This window comes from Carcharodon carcharias, chromosome 8, assembly GCF_017639515.1.
Source record: "Carcharodon carcharias isolate sCarCar2 chromosome 8, sCarCar2.pri, whole genome shotgun sequence".
In the NCBI taxonomy this organism is placed as follows: Eukaryota; Metazoa; Chordata; class Chondrichthyes; order Lamniformes; family Lamnidae; genus Carcharodon; species Carcharodon carcharias.
The window spans coordinates 20,605,282-20,620,365 of NC_054474.1; the positions used below are offsets into that span (position 1 = coordinate 20,605,282).

Below are 15,084 nucleotides of genomic sequence, written 5' to 3' on the forward strand. Positions count from 1 at the left end.
CTCTGCCTGCTTTCTCTTTGTGTCTATGTGGGTGTGCTGAGTGCCTTCACTCGCCAGCTTTTCTGCTTGTAGTTCTTTTTGGCTGCCAGCTAAATGGCTTTTGGCTTTAACTTCCTTCCTGTTGGTACTGCTTCCAGGCAAAAATGTAACTGAACAATGGACAGCTTTTAAAGGAGTGATTGCTCAGGTGTAGCTGAGGTATATTTCCATCTGGTGGTTGGGTAAGGAACAAAGCCAGAACTCCCTGGATGATGAAAGAGACAGTGAGATGAAGCAGAAAAAAGTTGCCTGTGTCAGATGTCAGGCCGTTAATATAATTGCAAATCAGGCTCAATATAGAAGGTTCAGAGGGGAATTGAAAAATCAAATAAGAGAAGCAAAGAGAGGGTATGAGAAGAGACTGACAGCTAACAAAGAGAATCCAAAAGTTTCCTATCGACATATAAATAGTAAAAAGGGTACTAACAGAAGAAGTGGGACCAAATAGGGAGCAATAAGGGGATTTAAGCGCGGAGGCAGCAATATAACTGAGGTACTAAGTGAATGCTTGGCATCTGCCTTTACCAAGAAAGAAGATATTGCCAAAGACACAGTGAAAGTGGAGGTAGTTGAGACACAAAATTAACAAAGAGAAGGCATTAGAAAGGCTGGCTGTACTTAAAAGTTGATAAGTCACTCAGCTGAATCAGATGCATCAGGTACACTGAGGGAATTGAGGATGGAAATTGTGGAGGCACTGGCCATAATCTTCCAGTTCTCTTTAGATACAGGGATGGTGCCAGAGGACTGGAGAGTTGCAAATGTTACACCCAATTCAAAAACACAAAGTGGCGAAGGATAAACCCAGCAACTAAAGGCCAGTCAGTTTTACCTCGATGGTGGGGAAGCTTTTAGTAGTGATAACCCAGGACAAAGTTAACAGTAACTTGGACAAATGTGCACTAATCAAGGAAAGCCAGCACAGATTTGTTCAGGTGAAATCATGTTTACCTAATGTAAATTTTTTGATGAGTTAACAGGAATGGGTGATGTGGTGTACTTCCAAAAAGCATTTGATAAAATGCCACGTAACAGACTTGTCAGCAGAGTTGAAGCCCTTGGGTATGAAATTGGTTGAGTGACAGTAAACATAGGGTGGCGGTGAATGGTTGTCTTTCAGACTGAGGGAAGGTATGTAGTCGGATTCCCCAGGGGTGGCATTAGGACCACTGCTTCACATGATCTACGTAAATAACCTAGGCATGGCACAATTTCGGTATTGACAGATGACATACAAATATTGTGAAGTGTGTGGTGACTAGTGATAGACTTCAAGAGGACATGGACAGGCCAGTGGAATGGGCAGACACACAGCAGATGAAATTCAGTACAGAGAAGGGGGAAGTTTTTAAAAAGGCTCCAATCCCTAATGGCGGTGCAGGATCTGACAGACCTGGAGGTACATGTGTACAAATCATTGAAGGTGGCAAGATAGGTTGAGACAGGTGCCAATGAAGCATATGGGATTATAAATACAGGCACAGAGCACAAAAGCGAGGAAGCTGTTCTGAACCTTCATAAAACACTGGCTCGTCCTCAAGTGGAATATTGTGATCAGTCCTGGACACCACATTTTAGGAAGGGTGTGAAGTCTTTGGGGAGGGTGCAAAAAGGAATTCTAGGAATGATCCCAGGAATGAGGGACTTCAGTTATGTAGGTAAATTGGAAAAGCTGGGGCTCTCCTTGGGAGAAGATTGAGAGGAGATTTGATAGAGGTGCTCAAAATTATGAGAGGCCTGGACAGAGTAGTTTAGGAGGAACTGTTCCCATTGGCGGAAGGATCAAGAAGCGGAGCATACCGATTCAAGGTGAATGGCAAAAAGAAGTGACAGCGGCATGAGGAAATTTTCTTTTGCGCAGCAAGCGATCAGAATGTGGAATGCACTGCCTGAGAGTGCGATGGAGGCAGATTCAGTGTGGAATACACTGCCTGAGAGTGTGTTGGAGGCAGATTCAGTGTGGAATACACTGCCTGAGAGTGTGTTGGAGGCAGATTCAGTGTGGAATACACTGCCTGAGAGTGTGTTGGAGGCAGATTCAGTGTGGAATACACTGCCTGAGAGTGTGTTGGAGGCAGATTCAGTGTGGAATACACTGCCTGAGAGTGTGTTGGAGGCAGATTCAGTGTGGAATACACTGCCTGAGAGTGCGATGGAGGCAGATTCAGTGTGGAATGCACTGCCTGAGAGTGCGATGGAGGCAGATTCAGTGTGGAATGCACTGCCTGAGAGTGCGATGGAGGCAGATTCAGTGTGGAATACACTATCTGAGAGCGCGATGGAGGCAGATTCAGTGTGGAATACACTGTCCAAGAGTGTGTTGGAGGCAGATTCAGTGTGGAATACACTGCCTGAGAGTGTGTTGGAGGCAGACTCAATTGCTTTCAAAAGAGAATTGGATAATTGCCTGAAGAGAAAAATATTTGCAGGGCGACAGGGCAAAGGATGGGGGAGTGGGAATAGGTGAGTTGCCCTTGCAGATAGCCAGCACAGGCATGCTGGGCTGAATGGCGTCTTTCTGTACTGTAACAATTCTATAATGCTATGATCTGCTCTTTTCCTCGGATGTTGACTGACTTGCTGTACTTTTGTTCCGGATTTCTGGAATTTGTACTTTTCCTTTCTTTTTGTACAGTCTCAGCATTCAGTCAACAAACATACCGAGGAAGGATGTTTCCTGCCTGAAGGATTTGAGCTGTACTGCCATTAAAGTAAACCATACACTACTCTTGATTGCAGCAGCACGTACCTTCGTGGTAAAGCTGCATCTGCAACATAGCGCCCTGCCAACTAATGAGAGCAGCCAGCTTGGGATCTTGCTGTGCACAAATTGCTTGCCAGGTTTCCTACATTACAACAGTGACTACGCTTCCAAAAAAAATGACTTCATTAATTACAAAGAGCTTTGGGACATGCTGAAATTGTGAAAGGTACCACGTAATGCAAGTTATTTTTGCTTGTTCATCAGACACAATACAAATGGGAAGTCTCCTATTTAAACCCTTGTGCGTCCCACACAGAAAATCAATTAGTTTAATGTTTTCAAGTAATTAAGTCACTGACAGGAACAAAGTTGTACTGCTCAGGTAATACATCTATACCTTGGTGCAGATGAAGTTACATAGCATAAACTTTCCACGTTCTGTGAAATTAGGTATTTCTAGAGCAGATTGGAAATCAGAAATTTACATTTTTCATTATTGGGATGTGGGCATCGCTGGCTGGGCCCAGCATTTATTGCCCATCCCTAATTGCCCTTGAGAAGGTGGTGGTGAGCTGCCTTCTTGAACCGCTGCAGTCCAATGCGTAGTACACTCACAGTGCTGTTAGGGAAGGAGTTCCAGGATTTTGACCCAGTGACGGTGAAGGAATGACAATATAGTTCCAAGTCAGGATGGTGTGTAACTTTGAGGGGAACTTGTAGGTAGTGGTGTTCCCATGTGTCTGCCCTTGTCTTTCTAGCTGGTAGAGGTCGCAGGTTTGAAAAGTGCAGGCAAAGGAGCCTTGGTGAGTTACTGCAGTGCATCTTGTAGATGGTACACACTGCTGCCACTGTGCGTCAGTGGTGGAGGAGTGAATGTTTATTGTAGGGTGCCAATCAACCTTTGTCCTAGAAGGAGTTGAGCTTCTTGAGTGATGTTGGAGCTGCACTCATCCAGGCAAAGCGGGGAGTATTCCATCACACTCCTGACTTGTGCCTTGTAGATGGTAGACAGTCTTTTGGTGAAGTACTTGCTGCAAGACTCCAAGTCTCTGACCTGCTCTTGTAGCCACCATACTTATATGGCTAGGCCAGTTCAGTTTCTGGTCAATGGGTATTGTAAATTTTTGCAAAAGTCTGAGGTGTGCTTTACCTAAAGTGAACACCAAAAATGAAATGCTCTGCAGCTCAGTCTCTGGGATATATGACCAGGAACTGCACTGTTGAAACATTGAGTTATCTGCTTGCTGCACCATGGTTGTTGGTACATGCATGTGTTCTCTGGAAAATCTTTGCTGGTGTGTCGTAGACTTTCCAGATCGCCTCCGCTCTGCATAATCACCAGGGTCAATTTCACAAGACTTCTGCTCACATGGCATAGTGCTTATATCTGTCATAGATGATATAGCTGAATGTCCTGCCATCCTCTATGCAGGAACAAAGAGGGCCAGCTGGTGGCAGTGTTGAGCAATATGCAACATGAGGTTCCCACTGGTTCCACCTGCTGGCATCTTGGGTTCCCTGCGTTATAAAATTAAATAGGAAGTTCAAGTGACAAACCCTCTGTAGTGTTTTATACAGGTGTGCCTCCTGGGAGAGAATGTATTTATGTTCCCTACCATTCTGTGAAACCTGCCTAATGGAATTTCTAGGTTATTAATTCATAGATGTTTCAATAACAGGCACTGGGTGGTTTACTGGAATAAACAACACTTGTTCAAGCTGGTTTCAAATCCCCCTTCCCAAACTAATGGGGTGAACATCCTTGCTGATTGAGGGTTTTATGCAAAAATAGTTTGTTTTGGCTCAATCTAGTTCCGAGTAGGCATGAACCTGTGGCACAAAACCATTGGCACACATTGACAATGTCACTTTAGGCAGACATTGTGGGAAAGATGAAATTCCTCTATCTTTGCTGCCTCTTCACTCTTAATATCATGGTGTTTAACCTTAATAAGTTGCCCATGTACTGTTTTATCCAAGCTTTTAAAAGGCTAAAAAATCAAACCCACAGCTTCTCTCTGTCTATATGTTCAGTATTTGTTTGAAGAGTGGTCACATTAACCACATGCGAACTCTACTCCAATAAACCCATATTGATTAGCCTTGATTAGTGTCATTTTGTCATGCGACTGCCTCCTAATTTCATCATGGTGCCTCCTGCAAATCGCTGAAATTGTCGACAAATCTTAGAATTATCAAATTTTACTCTACAGAGAGAGACCAGTGATATTCAGTAGTCAAGAACATTCTCCCAATATACCCAAACAGACTCTCCAAACATTATCAATTAAAATAGTTTTTCTTTGCTTGGCAACAATTGCGTCTTTAATCAATAAAACCTCCACCATACCCCTCTCTCGGATTTTTATAGACAGGAATATTTTGTGTGGATTCTTGCCCTGAGAAACTAAGCTTCTGCCAAACTTACCTTATGTCTCTTTAATAACTGTAGTTTCCCAACTTTATTTTAATGGTCTAACAATTCATTATCCTCTGAATGCCTTGTCAAATTTTTTTTAAAAATTCTTTGCTATCCTACTGCTTAATAACTCTCTCGTCTGCTCTGGTGTTTGTCTTTATACACAGCAGCCCCTTTCCTCAGCTTACTAGTTTAAATTGTTTTGCCCTTTCATTTTCTTTACTTTTTGCTCCTTACACACACACTGCAACATTTGCCTGACTCTTCAACCTTTAAATACCCCCAGCTGCTGTTCTTACCTTCTGCAAGGATATTGGTGCCTTACAGTTCAGCTGGGATGAAGTCCATTCTCCCTTTAGACCTTCTTGCTGCCCCAGAGCTCATTCCAATGCTCCAGGAACCTGAAACCCCTTTTTCAACCCCATCGATCAAGCCTCACATTATTATGTCTAATCATCTTCCCCTAACTGGCCTCACATGGGGAGCAATCCTGAAATTATTGCTTTAAATGATTAGGTCCTGCATCTTTATTCTAATGCCTAACTCCTCCAAATTTCATCTTGATTGTTTCCAATGCAAGTGATTCCCACGTGAATTAGGGCTTGAGACAGTTCACTCTGCTTGTGCCTGCTCAGTTATACTTCTTACCTGCCAACTAGGAGATAACAGGGTCATTTAGGACTCCTATCGCAGAAAAGATTTGTCTATCCCTTGCTTTTTTTTCTCCTTTCATTTTTTTGCTTAGGCCATGGTGCCTTTGGGGTTCAGTTGATATATCTCTGTTGTGGTCCGTGTCATAGGTAGCCAGCGTTGTCATAGGTAGCCAGCGTTGTCATAGGTAGCCAGCGTTGTCATAGGTAGCCAGCGTTGTCATAGGTAGCCAGCGTTGTCATAGGTAGCCAGCGTTGTCATAGGTAGCCAGCGTTGACATAGATAGCCAGCATTGTGTATCTATTACATAGCTTCAGACGTTCCCACACATCACTAGTTTCCACTGCTGTGCATAATAAATGGATTCCGAAATTTGGTTTCAAGCCAACCACACTGCGGTGGAAAACCTTCTACTGCCTTCTCCCTTTGCTTTGCTCTTGCAAATTAAATTCACTCCTAACAAGAGTAGCACAAATAGGCAATTCAATCACTTTTAAATTGTCAGTGAAAAATCACACTGCACCACTTGAAATAGCATACCTAATTAATAAGTAGCTGTTAATCAAAACAGACCAGTCAGTACTTGCTTAAAAAAAACTACTTATTTAACAACCAATGGAAAAAAGATAGTTTATTGCAAATGGGATTACATAGGATACACAGCACAGAAGGAGGCCATTCAACCCAGCTAGTCCATGCCAGTGTTTGTGCTCCACTCGAGTCTCCTTCCATCTTTCCTCATTTAAATCCACCAATCTCCCTTCCTTCTCCCTGAAATGCTTGTCTGGTTTCTCCTTAAATGCATCTATGCTGTTCACTCCCTGTGGTAGCGAGTTTCAAATCCTTACCACTCTTTGGGGAAGGAAGTTTCTTCTGAAGCGCCTTATTGGATTTCTTCTTGACCATCTTATATTGATGGTCTTCAATTATGCTTTTCCCATCGAGAGGAAACATCCTCTCTCCATCCACTCTGTCAAAACGTTTCGTAATTTTAAAGACTTCTATTAGGTCACCCCTCAGCCGCTTTTTTCTAGAGACCCAGCTGTTGATCCTTTCCTGATATGTATACCCACATGTTTCTGCTATCATCCCTTTAAATCTTATTTACCTGTTTACTCTATTTCAGGCCAAGTACCCTTGACAGAATTGGCAAACTTTTCACCCCGAAGGCCTCTTAGTACTTGATTCATAGCCAGGATTACCAATTTAAATGGAGGAAAGAGATGAAGGTTGAGACCACTGTGCTAAGCTTCTACGTAAATTCTTGATGGATTTTAGATTAATTATTTTTTCTGAAATTTTTAGTAAGGAGTTGGCTTCAGCAGACCAGAACAAAAATCACACAAATGACGGACTGAGAAGAAAAGAGCAGCAACTCTCTGACTCCGAAGAAAAGCTCTTTGATGTGTGTGGAGGCCAGGATTTTGAGAGTGACCTGTATAAACTTCAGGATGATATCGAAAAGACGTCAAAGCAAAGAGGTGAGGATAGGAACTGATTCCTTGTCACCCGTGACTTTGCTGAGCATGGCTCTCTTCATCGGACTGAAATTTGGTGACTGGATAGTGAAACCATGCCTCTTATTAATACCTGCCCATTTTTTCATAGTTTCTTTTTGGCTCAAACCGCCACAATGGTCACATGGCCTTTCTCACCAAGCTTTGCTTCTGTCCCTCCTTGGCTGGCATCTTCTCCTCCAACAAGCACTTAGCCCTGTTCCATGTCTCTCCCCTTTGCTTCAAGCTATTTACTAACTACCAATCTCCTTATCCATATCTTAGCCCAAGGTTCTTGCTAAGATAGCTATTCTTTCCTCCCTCAGCCTCTACAGTGAATGACTCTCCTGTCCATAACGGTGGCCACCCCTTGACCTCATCATCTCTCGTACTGTCTTTACTCCCGGGGTTCCAATCTCTGACTGTGTCTTCTCCAGCTCCCTCCTTCAATTTTTCATCACCCACCTATTCTGATCCCTCTACACTTTACCTCCCTCTGCATTTGTCTCGGGTTTGAAAATGCTTGCTCAGTCAGTTACACTTTTGAACTTCAAGCTGTTTAGGCTTTATTAACTGCAATTCCTCTGCAACTAGTACTTTTTTTTTCAACTTCCCATTGCCACCGCCTTAGCCCTTATTCTCAGTAGAACCTTTTCCTGTTTTCTGCCTCAGTTATACCCCCTGATCTGCCACATTGCCAATGCCTCTGGTCTAAGGTGTGCAGATTTGAGCGTATTTATTGCACAATCGGCATAGTAACCCATCACCAGATCTGAGTAGACCATATCAATCTTAGCAAGCCTTACTCTCCTCTGACACAGCTGTCTACCATCCTAAATCATGAGACTCATCCTTTCCTTCCGCAAGCCTATTTCCGTTGACCTCCTGACTTGAAACTCCTATCCGCAGACTCCATGCTGGTTGAGGTTATAAATAGTTCCCTCTCCTCAAATTCTACCCCTCCCCCCTTCAAAACGCCATCATCACACCTCTCGAAAAGCAAATGGCTTAGCTGTCCTGTCCTTGACCCATTTCCAAAGCTTTCGTCCTCTTCAAAGTCATTGGACATGTTCTCACCTACCAGATCTCTCCAGCAGTTCCCGGTTTGAGACCCTCTAATGTGATGTTCCCCTTTAGCACCACACAGAGCCACAAACAGCATTCCCTGTGACCTGACTCTGTTTTATCCCTTCTCAGCTTCTTTGCCACCTCTGATTTGGCTAAGCCACCCATTCCCTTTTCTGTGTTTTTCTTCTGATCTTCACCTTCGTAGAGCTGACCTTGTTTGGTTCCATTCTTACTTACCCAATGAGGAGCTGGATCATCTCAACCAATTGTTCTCTTCCAACCCACACCATCACCTTGAGAGACCGCTTCCAACCCTTCCAGCACCCATGGAGCCATCCTTGACCCACTCTTCTCTTTGGTATGCGCCCTTCCTCTTGCCAGCATTGTCCACAGACATGGGGTCAACTTCATATTTATGCTGCTGGCACCCAGCTCCACTCAATTCCTTACAACCTCTCAGCTGTCTCTGTACTGTCAGACAGATGCTTGTCAACTAGTAATTCGGCTCCAATTCCCTCCAACTCTGTACTGGGAAGAGCAAAGGGATCATTCTCTGCCTTAACACAATCTTTGTATCCTGGCCATCTTCTCTGTCCTCTGCTTGGCCACTGCCTCAGATAGTCTCGTGCATTCCTTCAATGTTCAATCCTTTGACCTTCTATACACCACCCTCTGTAAACTTTAGTTCACTTTCCCAAAACCCTTGTTCTTGCTGACCTACATTAGTTCCTGGCTCCTCATTGGTTCAAATTCAAAGTGCTGACCTCGGGTTTAAATCACTGCAGGATTTTGCTACTCCCTATCTCTGCAGCCTCCTCTAGCATTACACATCTCGTGTATTCCATATCTGATGCTTGTTTGTCCATACTGAGTTCAGAAGATATTGACTAAGACGCTGATTTCAGAGCTCCCCGCTGATGTTTTGCCACTCCCTCTCTATCACATTACATTGCCTAATGTGTTTTGCTGTTCCACCTTCAGGGAAGTTGATGAAGTGAACAAAAGACACAAGTATGCAGTTCCAATTGCAAGGAGATGGTGTGGCCTCTGGGTTTAAACCACTACATTGTCAGATATTGGGCAATGGGTATCAACTCCCATTTTTAAAAAAAAAGACACCCATCCAGCAAACAGATGGTAATTCCCTTTTTCTCCCAATGCCTTGTCCTATACTTTTTAGAGACATTGTGCTAGATAACTGCTGCGTGGAAACATACTTTGCATAGTGTTGGCGAATTGCTGCTGTGTGAGCGATAAGCTTTAATAGGCTGAAGTAAAGGTTTGATTTAAAACATTAAATTTCTGCCACTACGAAAGTTGACTGTGAAAAGAAACTTCACCTCTTGCTCACTTTGAGACAGTAAAGTCTGATCTCTCTTTTTCACTGCCTATAGGGCGAGATGGTAGTGTAGGGCCAATGCCGCTGTGCTGGTAATCCAGAGGCCTGGGGACATGTGGAATTTAAATTCAATTAACAAATCTGGAATAGTTAGCCTCAGTGATTGTTGTAAAAACCCACCCGACTCACTAATGTCCTTTTTCTCCTTCCTTGAGGGAAGGAGATCTGCCTTCCCTTCCTGGTCTGACCAACATGTAACTCACACAGCAGCTGTTTGCCAATGCTATGCAAAGTTATGTTTCTACGCAGCAGTTACCTGTTACATTGTCTCCAGAAGTACAGGACGAAGCATAGAAAAAAAGTGAATAATTAATTCAAAAACAAAAATACCTGGAAAAACTCAGGTCTGGCAGCATCTGCGGAGAGAAACACAGTTAACGTTTCGAGTCCGAATGACCCTTCTGTTGAACATTAACTATGTTCCTCTCCGCAGATGCTGCCAGACCTGCTGAGTTTTTCCAGGTATCTTTGTTTTTGTTTTGGATTTCCAGCATCCGCAGTTTTTTTGCTTTTATCTTAGTGAATAATTAATTGTCTGCCTACAGGATGTGTGTCTTTTTTTTTTCAAATGGGAGTTGATTCCCATTACCCAATATCTGACAGTGCAATAGTTTAAACCCAGAGGCAACAGCATCAACCACAACAATGTGGTTAACTCTTAACTGCCCCCTGAAATGGCCGGCAAGCCACTCAGTTCAAGGGCCGTTAGGCATAGGCCACAAATGCTGGCCTTGCCAGCGACGCCCACATCCCATCGAGAAATAAGGGGGAGGTAAAAGAACCCTCCTGCCTGATACGGGGAATTAAATTCCCCTGTGCTCCGCTGATCCCCCCCTCAAGTCAGCATCTCTACCTGAAAACTAAAACCTTGGTTTTGTTCCTTGTTCTCTTTATCCTTCTGTTTTTTCCAGCTATGCTCTCCGGAGCGACGGCTGTATACAGCCAGTTTATCAACCAACTAACTGAGGAAAACGAGCCCTGCTGTCCCGTCTGCCAGCGAATCTTCCCCTCGGAGGCCGAGTTACAGGACATCATCGGTGACCTGCAGTCGAAGCTGCGGCTCGTCCCGGATAAACTTAAATCAGCCGAGTCGGAACTGAAGAAGAAGGAGAAACGCCGTGACCAGATGATGGCACTAAAACCCATCAGGTACAAAAAAATACGCCACAGCCGCCTGTCCTGTTGGAACCCATTTCCGTCTCACTTCCCCTGTTTATTAATTCACTGTTTGCTCTTCGATTTCCAGTTCCTTTCGCTTTTTTACACTTGCGCAATATCCCTTCCCTTTCATGACAGTCATTAATCTCTAATAATCCCTTCTAGCAGCTTGCCTGCCAACAAAGTCAAACCAATGGGCCTCCTGTTTCTAACGCTCTGACTGACTGCCCTTTTTGTATACCCTATATCCAGCTATTAATAACCCATCGTCACCATTGCTAGGAAAGCCTGATCCAAAATCACCATTTAAAATATTCTGCCGTATCCTAAGTCACTGCTTCCCAAACTATTTTCCAACGTGGTCCCTTTTTAACGTTTGAAAATTAATGTGACCCCAGCCACCAGCAAAAACAGAACAGCAATAAAGCAGCATAGTAATATTCAGTGTAGAATTATTAAATTTTGAACATTATAGATCATCATATAAATATGAAAATCTGCATTTTAATCTACTTTGTAAAATGTTATTTTTTCATTTTCTTATGTAGGTTTCAGTAAAGCTCCCCATATTCCCCAGTGACGGAAGATTTGGTGAAGCCCCTCTCCTACTTCCTGGCACAGGATGGCTACACATGCTCCCTGCTGCACTTTGCCCCCCTATAAAGATGGCAGCTACACATGCTCCCTGCTGCACTTTTCCCCCCTATAAAGATGGCGACTACACATGCTCCCTGCTGCGCTTTTCCCCCCTATAAAGATGGCGACTACACATGCACCCTGCTACACTTTGCCCCCTATAGAGATGGCGGCTACACAAGCACCCTGCTGCACTTTGTCCCCTATAAAGATGGCGGCTACACATGCTCCCTGCTGCACTTTGCCCTCTATAAAGATGGCGACTACACATGCACCCTGCTGCACTTTGCCCCCTATAAAGATAGTGGCTACACAAGCACCCTGCTGCATTTTGCCCCCTATAAAGATGGCAGCTAGACATGCACCCTGCTGTACTTTGCCCCCTATAAAGATGGCAACTAGACATGCACCCTGTTGCACTTTGCCCCCTATAAAGATGGCAGCTAGACATGCAATCTGCAAAACTTTGCTCCCTATAAAGATGGCGGCTACATATGCACCCTGCTGCACTTTGCCCCCTATAAAGATGGTGCCCAGACATGCGCCCTGCTGCACGTTGCCCCCTATAAAGATGGTGGCTACACATGTTCCCTGCTGCGGTTTGCCCCCTATAAAGATGGCGGCCATTAATTTGGGCTTGTAACTGAGAGAAGCCTCACAGCTGCGGCTCCGCTTGGTGCAAATGCAGGACCATTAGCTGCTTATTCAGGGTTTGCAGCCTATGCGAAACGTTTATGAAGTCACCCTGCTGACTGCCAGGTCCATAGCTCTCCTCTGCAATGCCTTGGTCAGGGCAGGGACATGGCCAGACCCTGCCTGGGCCTTAGTGCCCAAGCAGTGCGTAGTCTCAGAGGAGGGGGAGCTTGGGACCCTATCTGCCAATTCTGCGACCCAACAGGGTTTGCGACCCATAGTTTGGGAAGCACTGTCCTAGATTTTCACCTAAACCTATTCTGTGAAATCCTTCAATGGCTCTGTATGTTCCTGGAACACCCTCTGACTTGTAAAACCACCGTGTTGTCCTTTCTATTGTCTTCTTCATCATTGTCCTTGTGAGGACTGGAGGAGACCATTCAGCTCCTCAGTCTGTTTTACCATTCACTTAGATCATGGCTGATCTGTACCTCAGCTCCAGTTAACAAACTTTAATCCATATGCCTTGATATTCTTACCTTGTGAAGATTATTAGGTAGGAGAGAATGCTACCTTGTGTGAAAATGTGCTTTCTGATTCCAAAGCTGAATTCTCTTGGTGGTCTTTTGTCTTCTAAGATGATGGTTTGTTCCGTGGCGGTCGACTCTGTGTTGAGCATTGCCTGGAGTGGCTCAGGCCCCACATTCAGAGCCCCACACTCTGGCGTGGCAGTCTCTAGCACATTTGCTGCGGGAGAAGACAGTGGGCTGGGAAGGTGCATGATTCCCTGGCCTTTGTTTTCTCTGGCCCCCTTTTTGGCCAGCTGAGCTTTTCGTTTCTGTTTGCCTCTTCCAATGCCTTTCTAAACAGTCAGCCTCGAGAATTCATGGCAGCCAGTGACTGTCTCCCAGTTGTCACTGTCAATGTTTGCCATCTTCGCATCTCGCTCGCAGAGGTGTCCCTTGTAGTGGAGGTATTTACACAGCTCTCTCTTCCTCAGAATTTGCTTCCATCTGCAAACTTGGATATGTAGCTATTCCTTTATCCAAACTATTGATTTGATAGTGAAAAGCCGAGGCTCCAGTGTAAATAACTAGGGAACACCATTTGTCACATTCCGCCAATCAGAGCACATTCCCAATATCCCTGCTCCATACCTCCTAGCTCCCAACCAGTCGTCAATCTGTGATCTAAGGTTATATCCCATGTGCTGTTTGATAAGTCACCAGGACCACGTGAGATGCATCCAAGGATACGGAGGGAGGTAAAAGAGGAAATTGCGAAGGCACTGGCCATAATCGTGCAATCCCCCTTAGATGCAGGGGTGGCGCCAGAGGACTGGAGAATTGCAAATATGACACCCTTGTTCGAAAAAGGGTGCAAGAATAATCCCAGCAGCCACAAGCCAGTGAGCTTAACTTTTGTAGAGAGAAAGCTCTAAAAACAATAACTCGGGACAAAATTAACGGTCACTTGGACAGACGTGGATTAATTAAGGAAAGCCAGCACAGATTTATTGAGGGTAAATTGCGTTTAGCTAACTAGTTGAGGTTTTTGATGAGGGTAATGCGGTTGATGTACATGGACTTACAAGACTTGGACGTATAGGACACAACTTCAAAATTTGCAGATGACTCAAAAGTTGCAAGTATTGAGAGCCAGGAGGAGGATAGTGATAAATTTCAAGAGGGAGAGACTGGTGGAATGGATGGACGAGTGGCAGATGAAATTTCATGCAGAGAAGTGTACAGTGATTCATTTTGGTGGTAAAAACAAGGAAAGGCAATATAAAATAAAGGGTACAAGGAGGAAAAGGAAGCAAGAGCAGAGGGACCTGGCAGGTATATGTACACAAATCATTGAAGGTGGCAGGGCAGGTTGACAAAGTGGTTAATAAAGCATAAAGTATGCTGGATTTATAAATAGTATAAAAGCAATGAAGCTGTGATCCCTGCCTACCTCCAATAACGTTCCACCCCCCCCCCCCCCCACCCACCGCTTATCAAGAATCTGCCCAGCTCTGCCTTAACAACATTCAAAGATTCTGCCTCCACCGCCTTTTGAGGAAGAGAGTTTCAAAGATTCATGACCCCCCCCGAGAGGAAAAGTTTCTCCCCCACCTCCGCCTTGACAGGGCCACCCCTCGGACAGGATTTTTACCTCGTCGGGCAGCTGCAAAACTGTGACTGCTGCCCCTGATAGGGCTCGTCCGCGATTTCTCGCTGACTGGCCAATTAACAGCCAGTCAGCATGGATCGCACTGAAACGTTCAGCGCTGCCTGGGGTGGTGGGGGGTGTGGAGGAGGAGGGCAGGGGAGGAGGGCAATTGCAGCAGTTAGCGTATGCGTGCGAGTATGCTCACTTGAAAGCTCCCTGAAAGCACAGAAGCTGCCCCAGGGAGCTGAAGATTTTTGACATGGAAAAACGAGGAAAACGTGCCCCCCTCATGTGACTCTGTCGCAGGAGCCGGGACATGTTAAAAATGAGCCTCAAAAGTTTTTTTAAAAATCAGTGGCTGAGACCTCATCCCGCCTGTGGATGAGCATTCGCAAGAAATGCAAAGGCCGCTTGTCCTATTCGCCCTCCCACCAACCGTAAGTTTGGACGGGCAGCAAAGATTTATTTATTTCTTTATTCTCTCACGGGATGTGGGCGTCACTGGCTAGGCCAGTATTGATTGCCCATCCCTAATTGCCCTCATTGAGGGGGCATTTAACAGTCAACCACACTGCCATGGGTCTGGAGTCACGTATAGGCCAAACCAGGTAATGACAGCAGATTTCCTTCCCTAATGGACATCAGTGAACCAGCTGGGTTTTTAGAGCAGTCGACAATAGTTTCATGGTTGTCATCGGACTTTTAATTCCAGATTTTTATTGAA

The 15,084-nt window shown here is 44.8% G+C and overlaps 1 protein-coding gene across 4 annotated transcripts in view; it reads left to right on the forward strand.

Moving 5' to 3' along the window:
- The window catches only part of rad50 (RAD50 homolog, double strand break repair protein), a 165,845-nt gene that overhangs the window by 81,674 nt on the left and 69,087 nt on the right, over positions 1-15,084 (forward strand). For all 4 annotated transcript variants that reach the window (XM_041194213.1, XM_041194212.1, XM_041194214.1 and 1 more), the window contains exons 13-14: positions 7,119-7,294; positions 10,688-10,925. In XM_041194213.1, the coding sequence (XP_041050147.1) occupies positions 7,119-7,294; positions 10,688-10,925 (414 nt within the window). The remainder of the gene's footprint in view (positions 1-7,118; positions 7,295-10,687; positions 10,926-15,084) is intronic.